The 14,685-nt window shown below is 40.5% G+C and overlaps 1 protein-coding gene across 1 annotated transcript; it reads right to left on the reverse strand.

Moving 5' to 3' along the window:
* Positions 1–76: 76 nt before the first annotated feature.
* Positions 77–1,143, reverse strand: LOC103723099 (uncharacterized). The gene has a single exon (XM_008813910.3). It carries the CDS (start codon positions 1,001–1,003, stop codon positions 275–277), a length of 729 nt encoding a protein of 242 aa, XP_008812132.1. The 5' UTR covers positions 1,004–1,143; the 3' UTR covers positions 77–274.
* Between the last annotated feature and the right edge of the window lie 13,542 nt (positions 1,144–14,685).

Below are 14,685 nucleotides of genomic sequence, written 5' to 3' on the forward strand. Positions count from 1 at the left end.
ATGTTGATGATGGTTTGGTAGATCTAGTTTGTCAAACACCAATACTTGGGAACAAGAAAAGGAGATTCATGAAAGCTTCAATGAACCATCTTTTTGCACGTATATCGCTGTGAGTTATCATCAGTTAGCTACATCCAGAACTTACAATCTAATGAAACTAAAAGCTCTCTGATTTATATAAAGCAAAGGAAAAAAAATAAAAAAAGAGAAAAGAAGAAGGGCTAGCAGCAAAAATTAAATCAAAGGCAGGGCACCACATTTTCTATTTGTATTTTTACAAGCGAGATTTGTCCTCTTTGGTCTGGGATGCCTTCTGGCTTCTCTTCTTCCTCCTCCTGATCCTATCAAAAGCTAAACCCCTGCTCCTCCTCTTCCTCTCCGACTCCCTTATTGTCTCCAGCTTCGGCTTCCACGACCTACTTCTCACCAACTGCCTGTAATCCTTCTCCAGCGCCTCCGTGGTGCAAACCCTCCTCCCTCTCCTCTCCATCTCCTCCATCTCCTCCTGCTCCATCCTCAGCCGATCCAAGAACTCGTCCGAGACTCGTATCTGGAGTGTCCCGGATGGGGTCTTGTGTATGTCGAACGGCCGGAGGAACGGCGAATTCTTGATACTGTTGGCGAAGGAGGCGGCGAGGGTGACAAAAGAAAGAACAGAGTGGAAGAAGTGGGAGGGAAGGAGGAAGTAGCTGTGGCCGGGCTGGAGCTGGTCGCCGGCGGCGAGGGCGGGGACGCGCTGGCCGATGAAAAAGCAATCGGAGCGGCAGACGAGGTGGCAAGGTTTCTCCATCATCACCTCCGCTGCCCCCACCGGCCTGTCGTAGACTCGTACCCGGCCGTCGGAGCCGATGACCCGGACGGAGCCGGCCGGCGACGATGTCGGCTTGAGTTTGTGGAGGAGGTCGTCGCCGCCGCCGCCGCCGTCGAGCTCCGGCCGGAACGTGGCCCCCACCACGTGGAAGCACCACGGGATCATCTGGAGGCTGAGCGACTTGAGCCTCATCTATCTCCTCATAGACCTCAACACAAACACGATAGTTTGGGTTAGAAATGATGATGATATCACAGAAAGGGTGGTTTGTGGTGTTTTGGTTTGAACCGCGCGAGAGAGTAGGGATATATATTCTTTCACTTGGATTTTTTTTTTTAAAAAGAAAAAGAATCTTGATGAACGATGGAACGGAGATGTGAACAGCTGTGTTTAATATAAGCCAGAGGTTGGGAAATGTTTTGCATTATAAAAAAGAAATTTATAAAAGAATCAGTTCTAGAAAGCTTCGTCCGTTTGACCGGAATTTTCCTCAAACCATTGCCTCTCCTTTTTGGCCGTTGGTTTTCTATTTTATTTATAATTAACTTATGAGATAAGAGAGAATGTGGCAAAGTGCCTCCACAGCCAAACCAGCCTTTTTTTTATTTTGTTCGTGAATCAGGAAGTGATTGACTGAGGTGGGTCCCGGTTTCATACAATAGAGGATGTATGTGCGTAATGTTACGGGGTCCAAATTCCATGCGTCATGCGTCCATGGAGGAGGGGGTGGCGCAATTGGTGCACGGGTTTTGGTGACCTCGACCTTCATTTTGGTACCCAGGTTAGGTCATGAAGCTTATTTTTTCTTTTAGAATTTTGATTCAATACCTCAAATGTTTTACCCTGCCTTCTCTCTCGTAATAGTATGTATTGATGTCAATATAGAAAAGCCGATGGGATCGCCTCCATAAACTAATGAGACAACATACAAAGGTTAGAAAGCTTGCGGGATTGGCTCCGTCTATCCTTCGATGCTTAAATCAGAGAGAGTTTCATTGGTGGAAAATAAAGGAGAAGAAGAAAAAAAAGATAATATTGGTATAACAGAATAGTAGAGTGTCCTTCCTCTCACCTTTATGGAGGGCTTTTCCAGCTTTTCAATTGCTAGAATTTTGTATCTTCAGCCAATCATATTCCAACAAACTCCAAATCGTACCATAACAACCTGCTGACGTGACGCAATAATCCAAAAAAGTATTGTAACTGTCTGGTATATGATGGAACTGACGAAACCTTGCATGTATTTGGGGCAAAGGTTCTGATGGGGAACAAAATGAATCGTCCTATTTTTTGGCATGAAGTCACCCGATTCTGGAAGGCCGAGCTCAGGAGGCCGATGCCAACCTCAGAAGGCCGAGCTCAAAAGGCCAACCCCTGAAGTCCGACCTCAGAAGGCCGAGCCGACCTCAGAAGGCCCACCTTGTCGTCCACATGCTGCGGCCATGCACTGCAGCAGCCTCACCGCACTATATTTTGCTTGCTGGCCACGCCCCGACATATCAACCTAGGACCATGCCCTGCTTCCCCAGCCATGCCCTGTCATATCTACCAACGCCTTACTGTTCATAAGAACGACCTACGCCGTGTGCCTTAAGCAAGCTCTAGCTGCGCACCATTTAGCTAAAAGCTATCTCTTCCCATGATGAGGATAGGTCATACCTCCGCTACCTGGGCACCTCTACAGGGACTATAAATAGCCCCATCAGGTAACGCCTAAAGAGCTTTTTGGCTGGACCAAATATACCCCACTCTAACTTGAGCGTCGGAGAGCCTTCACCGGAACCCCACCGCTGAGGCTTTGTGCAGGTACATCGCCGCGTAGGAGATGGCCCCGTCCTCTCCTTCCATACTCCGGTAGCTCCCCGACTCCTCCGGCGTGCTCACCCTCGGGCCAGATTTGAACCACAACAAGTTCTACTCGGCTTAGGTTAGTTGTCGAGGTCGCCGAGTTGAGCTAAGAACTTCAACTTTAGAGATCAGCTACTTCTTATCTACTCATCCCAGCTTTCAGGTTGTTTCGAAGATCCTAATTAGAATGCCTTCGAGAGTTTTTAAGGATGCTTGGGTTGCCACTTGGAAGATGAGTTAGACAAATCTAGTCACACTATATCATCATCTCGATCATTTATTACCACAACAGTGTCCACACATTTTAGAAGGGGCAAAACAGAGAAAGATAAAATCAGCTGGTTACACCAATTAGATGTCTAAATATTAAAAAAAAGCATCATTCTCATCTTATTTTTGAAAAACAAATAAAAATAATATATCACTTGTGCCTACAAAGGATCGAACCTGGGACCTTTGACTCGCTGCTAGCCAATTAAACATCGTGACATGATTCACATCCTCTCCACCTTTGGCAACTTCCTCTCCATCATGAACTATGCCACCACTTATACACACCATAATAATATTCGGTTTGGAACTACTAGCAACCATATGCTGCCTTTGCATTGTCTTAATCGGAGAAACTACGTCTTCCACTAGGGTTCTATAGGGGTTCGGTGACTGGATCATAGACGACAGAGAACGAAAGAAAAGAATAGGGTTAGGGTTGGTGAAAGGGAGAAAAATGAAAATGATCGCAAATTCCATCATCAAAAGAACCTAGGGCAAGGAGAGGAGAGGGGAGGGCAGGGGAGGAGTAACCTAGGGTGACACAAAGAAAGGATGGTACCTAGGGTGAGGAAAGGGGAACGGAGCATCAAAAGCCCTAGGAGGAAGAGGGGTAGTTCTATATACACCCCCCCTATTGCTCAGGACACCCCCCAAAAACCAAAAAAAAAATACCCAAACTAACCTTTAGTGTAATTACCATATTGCCCTTGAAATTTTCTCATACACCCCCCTTCTGTTCGGCACTGTGCAGCCGAACAGAAGCCTTCTGTTCGGCACTGTGCAGCCGAACAGAAGGCTTCTGTTCGGTTGAGGGTTGCCGAACAGAAGGCTTCTGTTCGGCACTGTTCAGCCGAACAGAAGGGTTCTGTTCGGCGATCCAGTGCCGAACGGAGAACTGGAGGCGGGGGGGGGAGCTACCTCGAGGTGGTCGTGGAGGCGCCGGCGAGGTGCTCGTTGCTCGGGAGATGGCCGGGGAGGTGGTTCCGGGAGAAGCCGGCGAGGTGGTCGGAGATCGGGAGAATGCCGGCGACGAGAGGGAGAAGAGGGAACGGGGGGTTTTGGGCGTTGGCGAGGTGCAATGCACCGACCGGCGACGAGAGGGAGAAGGGGGAGACGGAGGGGGTTTGGCCGCCGGCGAGGTGCTTGAGGCGAGGTTTTTTGGGCGGAAGGGAGAAGCCGGCGGGTGTTTTGGAGGGGAAGAGCGGGGTGGGGGGGGGGGTTGGGGGGTGTAGAGAGCAATTTAGGTGAGGAGGTGGGGAGGGTGGGGGGTAATTTAGGAATTTTTAATTTTTTAGGGGTGTCCTTAGCAAATGGGGGGGTGTAGAGAGTATTTAATTTTTTTTTAATTTTTGGGGGGTGTCCTGAGCAATAGGGGGGGTGTATATAGAACCACCCGAGGAAGAGGGAGGGGACATCAAACTCCTCATTCTCTTTAGCCCTAGAGTTCAACAAAAATACAGGTAAACCAACCTTTTTTAACCGATTTTCCAGGTCAAGTGGCAGATCAGGATCACCATTGAAAGTGATTTGAACGGTTAAAAGTTTTTTTTTCATTACTTTATTACTCTTTACCTAGATTATTTGCTTTGGAATCATCCCCCTTTTTTAATTTTCTATTTCAAATTAGAATTGATGTGACTTGAGGGCTCCACTTTTTTCTGCCAATCATTGTCTCCATATAAAATGCAGTCTATCTAAATAGAAATGGACAGCCTCTTGTAAAGATGAAGAGGATTGGGTTAATTTAACCAGCCAGTTAGATAGGCTAGGTAGGCAATCATATTGTATGATTTATTTGGTTTTCATTTTTCTAAAATCTGTCATTGGATTCATCATTGGGTACATCTAACAGCAGCATGTGAGCTGGCTCTGAACAGACACTGGTCCAACCACAGCAGCTGGAAATGATTCAGGAGAGTGAGTTTCTACCAATGCAATGCGATTCAGGAGAATAATTACTTCTTTGAAACCTGAGCAGCAAAATGCTTCCATCAACCAGTAATACAATACCATGTGTATTAGAGTGTCGCCTTTAGTTCAGGACTTTTTTTTTTTTTTTTTTGTGCATGAGAATCGCCACCTCTCAATGCATTGTCCATGTCACATGTTAGAGGTCACATCGATGCACCGATTTCACTTTGGTTTAAAAGTTATGCCTTACTTGCGAGTTATCATAAATCAGCCTGGTATAACCTCACCCCTAAGACCTAATACTACCATTAAATCAACTTTAGGAATAGGTATAGGTGGTCGGATTAATTTAGTTCATCTCTAGTTTTCGTTCTATATATGATGTAAGCTATGTTCATATCTCAGTTTATTCAATTTCATCGAGCAACTTTACTAAATGACTAAAATGACAAATCAATTTGCTCTCCATCACTCATACAAGAACTGGCACTGAAGAATTAAAGGTAAGCAGTGCTCAAAATGAACTAACAGGCTGTGATGAAGAAAACTAGCTACTGTCAACTGTTAGAGGTTATGTATGTAAGAAATTATCAAAAGAAGTTGAAAGTAAAACAGCTTTCAGGTACGCGACCTTCCAAGGAAAGTGTTTATGGAAACCGCTACCTGGATCCTTCACTATTGAAAGATCAATAAGTCTTCTCTGCCTGTGTCTCTCTGCACATCATATAGATATATAGACAAGATATTTAAACACTTCCTTTTATGTTTTTTTAACTTTTCCTTAAAGTTTAATATATTTTTTTTCTTAGACTGCAAGTCAGATTTGTTCGAAAATCTCCATTTATTTTATTTTAATTAATCATATTTTTTAAAATTTTGAGTTGATGAATCTTCTTATGCTACAAAAGAATTTTCTTGAAGAATCAAAGAAATGAGTCAAATTTTGCGATGATATTGTGATCTTAGTTTTTGCTCGTATTATCAAAGATCCCTCTCTCGTTCATATTGTATATTCAGTTTATGGGTCAGATTTATTTTGATCTCTTTGGTTTTGGCTTAGTTAAAATTTTGTGATATTATAGAGAAGCCTAATTCCGTTCTATCACTTTTTTCAGATCTAAGACACTATTAGAGCTGTGCTCGTAGCTCAGGACCTAGACTTAAGCTACTAACTTGGAGTTGCAGGCATGAGTAGTCTATCCAAAGTAGCTAAGGTCTATGTTGGGTGCGAATTTATTTTGGTGATTTCATCAAGTCACGTCCAGCATAAGTTTTAGATGTCCTCCTTATTCCTGCTATAATTAAGATGGTGTGTTTTGAGTCGAAGAATACTATCTTAAGAAGAAGGCGTAGATGACCAACTTTGTTCACCTCACGAGGGGACCATTGTCCCTTCTCAATGCAGACCCGTAACCTCTTAAGAAGCCCAAGTGCTCAAAAAGGAGACAAAGTCTAAGCTTCCCACATACCTGCCAAGTGCTCAAAAAGCCAAAGGCATCTTTTCAAATCTTTCCTCCCTCTTTTTTACTCCAAGCTTCAACTGGAAGGAATGGATAGATCCGAATTCGTACAAAATGAGTCGCCCTTTTTCCTTCCCCTTCTCCCATCCTACGCCGCCTTGGGCATTGTAGGGACGGCAGGACCCTTCTTTACCCAGCTTTGCCATGGCATGCAAGCTCTCTTTCATTTAAATAACCGCGCAAATTGTTTGGTCCCTAGGTTTCACTTTACCCTATTCCTTGATGCAAGCAAATTAAGAAGGAAGCACCAAGAATACATTCCAATGTCGCATGTACGACCAAATGTTCATGCTCTTGACGCATGGGTTCTTGTCTGTCAATTGACCAAGAAAACAAATATCTGAAAGAATCTTTCACGTCATCGTGCTCCCATTGTACATAACAAGGGGAGACAGATAATTTCATGTTTTGCACCTAAGAGATATTAAATGCGCCATTATGCCATGCAGGGATAGTATTCCAACGTATTGGATATCTCATTCAAGAATAGTTAGGAACATTTGGTAAGATTTAAAGCATGAGGAATCAAATGGAGAACTTGAATGTTAAAGTTCTCTTGAAATCAATAAGATTACGACGTCCGGAAAAATCAGTTTTAAATTGATTAAAGTAGTTTGTAATTGGATAAGCTCAGAAAATATTAATTCTATTGTTGATGCCCAAATCCTGCTTTCTGAGGATTTGGAGGCGTGGAGGACGCGTATTAGCCTGCTCGGTCCAAGGTGGCAGAAGACGGAATGCCAACTCCTATGGTGAGTTACGAATTTGAACACAAAAAGAAGAGAAAAGCCTGCCAATGTGGCTCCGCTAAGCCTCCTCCGATGCTTAAAACAAGCAGTGCTTTGGAATAACAGTGTGAAATAGCAAGAGAATAAAGAGCATCCTGTCGCCTAACTATGTAGCCCAAGAGGGGTGTGAATTGAGTTTTTCAAAAATTTTAACTAATAATACACCGAATTAAATGCTTAACAGATAAATATTCAACTCAACAAATAACAACTAAGTAAATATGCAAAAAATTAAAGCAAGAAAAGCAAATAAGGCAAATACAAGAAATTTATTGTGGTTTGGTGCCAATCCTGCATCTATATCCATTCCTCAAGACCTTTTGAGAATTTTAAGATAATCTATATTCTGGATTACAACCCAATCATTTTTTGAGAATTTTACTATAATCTATATTATGGATTACAACCCAGTTGTTTTTCAGGTTCACAACCAAATCTAGTTAATTTTTTCAGATCAATCAACCAAAATCTTCACCAATTGTTTTCCGAGTTCACAATCAACTTAGTTAATTTTTCAGGCCAATCAACCAAAATCTACTCCGAGCATATCACAGGCTTAACATGATCCAAGTTAAAGTTTGGACAGACCTTTCTCTCAAGTTTCAGTTCTAAAAACTTGTTACAGCAAATGATAGAAAGACTTAAATATTGTTACAATAAATACAGCTCCAAGACAGTAAATACAAAAACAATAAATAGAGTATACTATATAGGTTGACTTGAATACTTCTTAAAGGTGTTTCACCAACTCTCTGAAGTTGAGAATGTTATCTCTTAGCTTACAATGAAAGCTCTAAAGAATGATTTGCTTGTTGAAGCTCTTTTTTTTTCTTTCTCTCCTGCTCTTGGTGGATTTTTCTTTGTAATGTTTGAGCTCTTGTCTTTCCTTTAGTATTCCCTTGCATTTATGCTTTTTGGAGATGGTTGGAATACCTTTCTAGCTATTAGACAGTTAATAGAGCCATTGAAAGAGAAAAACAGTCGTTTAGATTCGTAGAAAATTAGTCGTTGCAGTTGTCAAGTGCAGAGGAGTCAACTCGTAGATTTTAGGGGTTAACACGAGATTTTCAAGAGTCGACTTATAATTTTCAGGAATCAGCTCGTTGATTTTAGGGGTCGACTCTTTAACGGACTATTTTTTACTGCTCTCTATCTTTCCACTATGGCCGCTCTAGGGTTGACTCGATTATTTCAAGGGTTGACTCTAGTTTTACTGGAGTTAGCTCGTGAATTCTCTAAGTTGACTCATCAAATCAGTGATTTTTTTGGCTCTCTGTCTTTTCTCTGTGGTCATTTTAGGGTCGACACATCTTTGGCTGGGCTCGACTCATACTAAACAAGAGTTGGCTCGAGTAGTTCAAGGGTCGACTCGTCAATGTGATGAATTTTTTAGCTTTCTATATGTCCTCTAAGACTATTTTAGGATCGATTCGCACTTTGGAGTCGGCTCATGAAGATGCTACAGTCAATAACAGTGCGCTGGGGTCGACTCATTGCAGGCTTGGGGTCAACTCTTAACGTAGCCCAGGATGAAATCTTCTATGCTTATATATGAGCTTCCAAAGAATGTTTTCATAACCTTTTGGAGTTTGCTTCTTAATGTGGAGCTTTACATGGATGATCTTATTTTTAGTGGCTGAAGACTTTCTTCTTCTTTACATTCTGAAATTTTATTACTTAAACTCAAAGCAAACAGGTTAATCAACTTTTAACTCTATTACTTTGCATCATCAGAATTAACCTTTAAGGTTCAACAATCTCTTCTTTTTTGATGATGACAAAATCTTTAAGTTCTAAAAGAAAATGATATAAACAATGATAACATCTTTTAGAACATAGTATATTTGCAAAATTCAGATATAAGAAAAAACATAAATAACATCTGAATTTAAGTTCACAAAATTTATGGAGCGAATGAAGGATTTTATATGGTTGATTGGAATTTCACCGAGTAATTTAAAAGATTAATTTCTTCCCCTTTTTGATGTAATAATAGGACTATAATTTGCAAAAATTTTAGATTGATCATTCACTTTGTGCTTTGCTTTTTGCATTCCTTTAGACCTATTCTTTCTTTCTTATTTTTCTTTCTCCCCCTTTTTTCTTTAACTTGCTTGCTTCTCTTGTTTTCCTTTTTGAGCTTTTATCATTTCTATCTTTCTTATGTTTCCTTTCTCATTTTTCCGTCTCCATGTCTCTTTCTCCTTCTTTTTCTCTCTCCCCTTCCGTCATTATCAAAAAGTAGGGCATAAAAGACAAGATATTATTGAAAAATACTTAAACATCTATATTGAGATATTCATTGCAGTATGCCACATAAACAGATAAGTATTAATCATTTTAACTTAAATGTTCATCAAAGAAAATTGCCAAAAATGTAAGCACAAGTACTTGAATTTAAACTGAAGATTTATCATTAAGAGTTCAAGTACATAATAGGAAGATTTAAACATTGATCAAAGATAATAATGAAAAATTGTCTAGTCTTCATTAAAAGAAGAAGAGACATCCACTAGCTCGGCGACTCCTGTCCCACTAGAAAGTCCAACACTAGTGAAGAATTAAAAAGGTCTAGATGACGAAGATTGGCTAGATTGTGTAAGGGCCAGACAGAGGTGGAGACTTTAAAGATGGATGAGTTTTCTAGTTGCTCGACTAATCTCTCTATAGCTTGTAGAAGAGACGTCACTCTAGAGGAAACAACAGTTGAAGTCCTATAAATCTCTTCTATCAATTGCTAGATTCCAGACTCAACTCTTTCTTTAAGTCTTTCAGCTTCTAGAGCAAGTTCAGAAATTTGCACAGAGTCTTTATTTAAAGCTTGGCCCATTCTACCTTGACCAACCTTTCTTTTTATCGAAGATACCCTTTTACTCAGATCAGTGATAGAATTCTAAATCAATGTTAGTTTTGCACCTTACTCTATCAACAACTGAACCAAATTAGATGTAGATGTGGCTTGAGGATCCCTTGAGCTATCTCTCAGCTAAAAAATTCTTGCTTCTAGGAGGATTACAGCTACTTGATCAGAGATGATCTTTAGTTCATCTTCATGCACCCGAATGTAGATATGTTGATATCTGCTTACTGATGGAGTTTCAAAATCTTGTTCCCTAGCTGCAAGCTACTTCTGAGTTTCTCTTCTTATTGAGGAGGGCTCAATCGTGGCTTATTTACTGTTTTCTTCTTCTTCTTCAAGTCCAGCTGCCCCTTTGGTTCTTACCCAATGATTATTGATCTTGTGATATCCTATGTGATGTATAGAAAGTTCATTGTAGGTATAAAAAAAGATCAACTCATTGGATGTTTCACCCACCAAGTCTATGTTGAAGTTCTTGAAGATCTCCATAAGCATTAGACTATAGGGAAGTGGAGCCTTTTTCCTTGACATAGCTTCATGCATCCTCTAAATTATCAAAGCCGGAATATTTATGGAAACTTCCTTGATGATGTGGAACATGATTCTCGGTTCCTTTTCAGAGACAATTTCGAGTCTTCTAGACTTTGGATAAATGATCATGCTGGTTATGTGATGCAGGAGCCTCATATCCATATTGAGTTGGCTTTCTCTAATCTTGGCATTTTTATTCACAATTCTTCTTCCCAGAATGCATTGCACTGCCCTTAGCCGATCCTCAACCTCGTCCACCAGATCACCATGGTTGGGTATCTGAAGGATTCGCATGAGAACACGATCATTCAACTCAATGTTGATACTCTCTAGTCGTATTAATTTGGTGTATTAATTTGCATTATTGTTGCATTGAAAGATTGCTAATTTTATTTGTTTTGATGATTCCCTCTCTAGACTATCAATGATCACACGGGTCAAGATCTAGTCTCCTTCTGGACCTCCAGTGGGGCGATCACTAGCGCATGCTGATTGGTGGCATGTTGTAGTCGGGAGCTAGTTTTCTTCCAAGCCATACCAGTGGAGCGATTACAAGCACATGTTGTTGCAAGCATTGTTTCCATATGAATTCAGAGATAATCTCTTTTCGGGCCTCTAGCAGGACAAACACTAGCGCATGTTGTAGGTAGGAGCTAGTCTCTATGTCGATCATGGCCATTATCATAAAAGCTAAGAAAGAGTGTGAATGGTTAAATACATTGATTTGGAATTTTATCTGACTAGATGCATTAAATATTTTTGAAATATATATTTTATATCGTTCAACATGCTTTTAATTATAATTGAAACTTATATGATGAAAATTGATATTGCAGATATTATACTTGATTCAAATAAAGATAGAGGTGGCTTACTAGACTTTTTTTTAGCTCACTTTTGTTTATTTTACCTTCTTTTTTGTAGATATCGACAATTTGTGGGGATGGGATCATGGGTCGTGAGCAAGAGGACTATAATTAGAAGTAATCTCTTTTTTTTTGATAAATTATCTCTATAATCCTTATAGAATGTATTGAAAATAATGTTGGACTTCGATTTATGAATGTTTATCATTCTAAGAAAGCTTAGTATCTTAGTTTATCTTAATTTACCTACATTGATACTATATATAACTTTTCTTGCATATCCTATGGGCCATAGCTTATAGGTATGTGGCCGTCTGTCACATGCCCGCTCGTACTAGTAAGAGGGCATAACATATCCCAGCCTTGTTAAGTATATACATTCATGGCTTATCCTAATCCCAATAACGGGCTCAAATGCTTTTTGTGTATAACCTTTCAAATCTTCTAGCTCCATCTTCCATCAGAGAGAGAGAGAGAGAGAGAGAGAGAGAGAGAGAGAGAGAGAGAGAGGGCTTGAAACAAAATAGAAATCTTATTTATGTTGCTTCCAACAGCAAAGCTTATTTTGTTCGAGGAATAGATGCAAATCCTTTTTTTTATTGCTAGGTTGGAAAAAAATGAAACACTTCCGAGTTCCACTGACATATCGACCGAAAAGTAGAAGCCGATCACTTGTCTTATGATGTTGATTGCCGAAGGTACAAGAAGAACCAACCAATTTTCTCTTTCTTAGCGTTCAGGATCTTTTTGTTTATTGCAGCCTTGCAGGCCAAGCCAAGATGATCAAATTAGCAGGAAGAGGGTGCCTCCAAAATTAAGGAACTTACAGCAGTTATGAACAAAGAACGCATCCCATTTCCAATGCGATGTATAATCCGCTTCTGCTAAAACTGAGATATCTTGCTTAGTTATAAAAAAAAAAAAATTCTTCTTTTCTACTACTATCTTTGTGAGTTATTTTCTCAAAAAAGATTACATAGAAGGACCTTTTTTATATTTAAATCATCATCATTATTTTGTTACCTTATTCTGTAGGTTAGTAGTACACAACATGTTTAACTCTATAGCCAAGTCCAATCGAACACTAGGCATAGAGCTCCTAACCTCATCATGTCATCTACAAATCTTTTAGCATCTAACCCACTTTTGCAGGAAATAGGGCCAAGATCTACATAGCTCCCCATTCTGAATTGAGGCCTCACACTCTTCTGATGCTCCCTACTCTGGTGGATTCCCACTTCCATCCTTTTGAAACCTGACTCCTTTCTTCCTGCTCCATGACAACTCTTTTTCTTTTGTATTTATGGATTCCGAGGAGGGAGACATTATCTAAAAATTCATCCCCAAAAGCCTTCCTTCCTCCTTCTTCTTCCCTCTTTTTTTTTTTTTTTTTTTTTTTGTGGAAACAAAAGGAAAGAGGAGGGAGAGAAAGACCTCACCCACGTAACAACCCCCACTGAGCCCCCTTTCCGTTGGAGAATGTTCAATGCGGGTAGACTCAGTTTTACCCCCACTGGGCTCCCTTCCAGCTGGAGAATGTTCAATGCGGGTAGACTCAGTTTTACTCATACCCTCCCCATCCGTAGGTTGCCCCATGTGTGAGTACGTCATACCAGTACTATCTAAGTACCAACGGATCAGATAGCGATTCCACCAGACAAACCAAACGAGGGCATCCGGCCCCCACATTTAATCGACGCCCGCGCGTTTCGAATATGGGCCACTCTGGTAAAATCAAAGGCCCGTTTTCACCATACTACCACCTCGGTGGTCCTAAAAGCCTTCTAGGCAATCAAAAGTCCGGCTTTGCCTCATTTATCCAGAATGTCTAGCCGGAGTTATCCAGAATACCCTCAACTTCATGTCTCTCTCGGGTTCAACAAATGTCAACATAGGCGTCTTGAGGACTCCTACTCAACCAATGGTACAGCATAAAAATGCTAGCTTGGACTTATTAATTCTCATGTAACACTTTGCTTTGGACGCAACTCTTTGCAAGTTGCAGCCCTTTCAAATAGTACTTTCGAGGTGCATGTCTGCTCTCTATACTGTCCTCTCTTTTTTAAAAGTAAATGCACGGGCCCTCATAGTGTATCTGTATTAATTGCACGGAGACTTTGGTGTTGTCTTTTGACCACAAAAGCAACGAAAGCCTGTGGGAGTTCTCTATGAATTGGCATGTGGTCCTTGTCCGTTTGAAGGTTCAAAGATGGTTGCTTTACCATGCAATCCACGTGTAAAGCCTGCTACAAATAGAGTTTGGTCGTAAAGGTTTCAATTTTTAATAAAGAGGACTAACTCTCTCTTTACCATGCATGCCACACGCTAGGCATGCGAGAATTGTAAGACTGGTTCAAGAAAAAGCAATGAAATTCTACTATGGAAAGGGAAGATGAGATCTCAAATTGGGGTAGGCAAATCCAAATTATCTAATTGGGAAAAGCAAAATATTGATAGGAGATAAGTCTCTGGAGATAGAAAAGAAGTACTATATCTGAAGTATGTACCATGTATCTGTAGATTTATAGATGTTGGTTAGAAGATTAGACTCAAAAGAAAGAATAGAAAATAGAGAGCTGCTTCGGGAGCTCCGTGATATTTTGTTTTTCTATTTTATTGGGTGTATCCGTATACGTATTGTATGAATCATCCGGTCTATAAAAAAAAAAAAAAAAACAAAAAACAAAAGTAGGCTAGAGTCTGCATAATGTCATATGTTTAAAACCTCTGATTGCTAAACAGAAATTTGTGACCACTGAGACAAGTTTCAATTAATGCTATCATACTTCCCTTGGAGAGTCAGTAGATTCTCATTGCCTATTGAGTCTAGCGTGGCACATCTTGATCCAAACACCTCCTTGTGAATCACATCGATATATTTATTCGAGTCACTCCATTTCCCTCCTGCCATGTTGGCAAAGGCAAACAATAGTAGGGATATGAGTGAAAGGCAGTAGCATTACATGATTCTTTACACATCTGAAGCCTTGAAGGATATGATTGAAGAAGGTGGGTGGAACAGCAGTCAACTAAGGATAGCAATCAATCACATATGGGTCGGATAGTCTATTATCTATAGCCACCCCATATTTGTCTCAGAGCAGGGTAGGATGGGAAGGTCTTAGGGCAGGGCGGGCCGGGTAGAGTTAAATAGGTCAAGGTGGATGGATTAAATCAGGTAAAATTACAAAAATCAATTTTTTTTTCCCTCGAGGAGGAGATTTGTAAAGAGTTAGAGCCTGTTTGGAAAATCCAAAAGAATTGGGTTGGATTTCTC

Source organism: Phoenix dactylifera, chromosome 11 (assembly GCF_051530095.1).
Source record: "Phoenix dactylifera cultivar Ajwa chromosome 11, Ajwa_hap1_PhDact_Kaust_v1.1, whole genome shotgun sequence".
Lineage (NCBI taxonomy): Eukaryota > Viridiplantae > Streptophyta > Magnoliopsida > Arecales > Arecaceae > Phoenix > Phoenix dactylifera.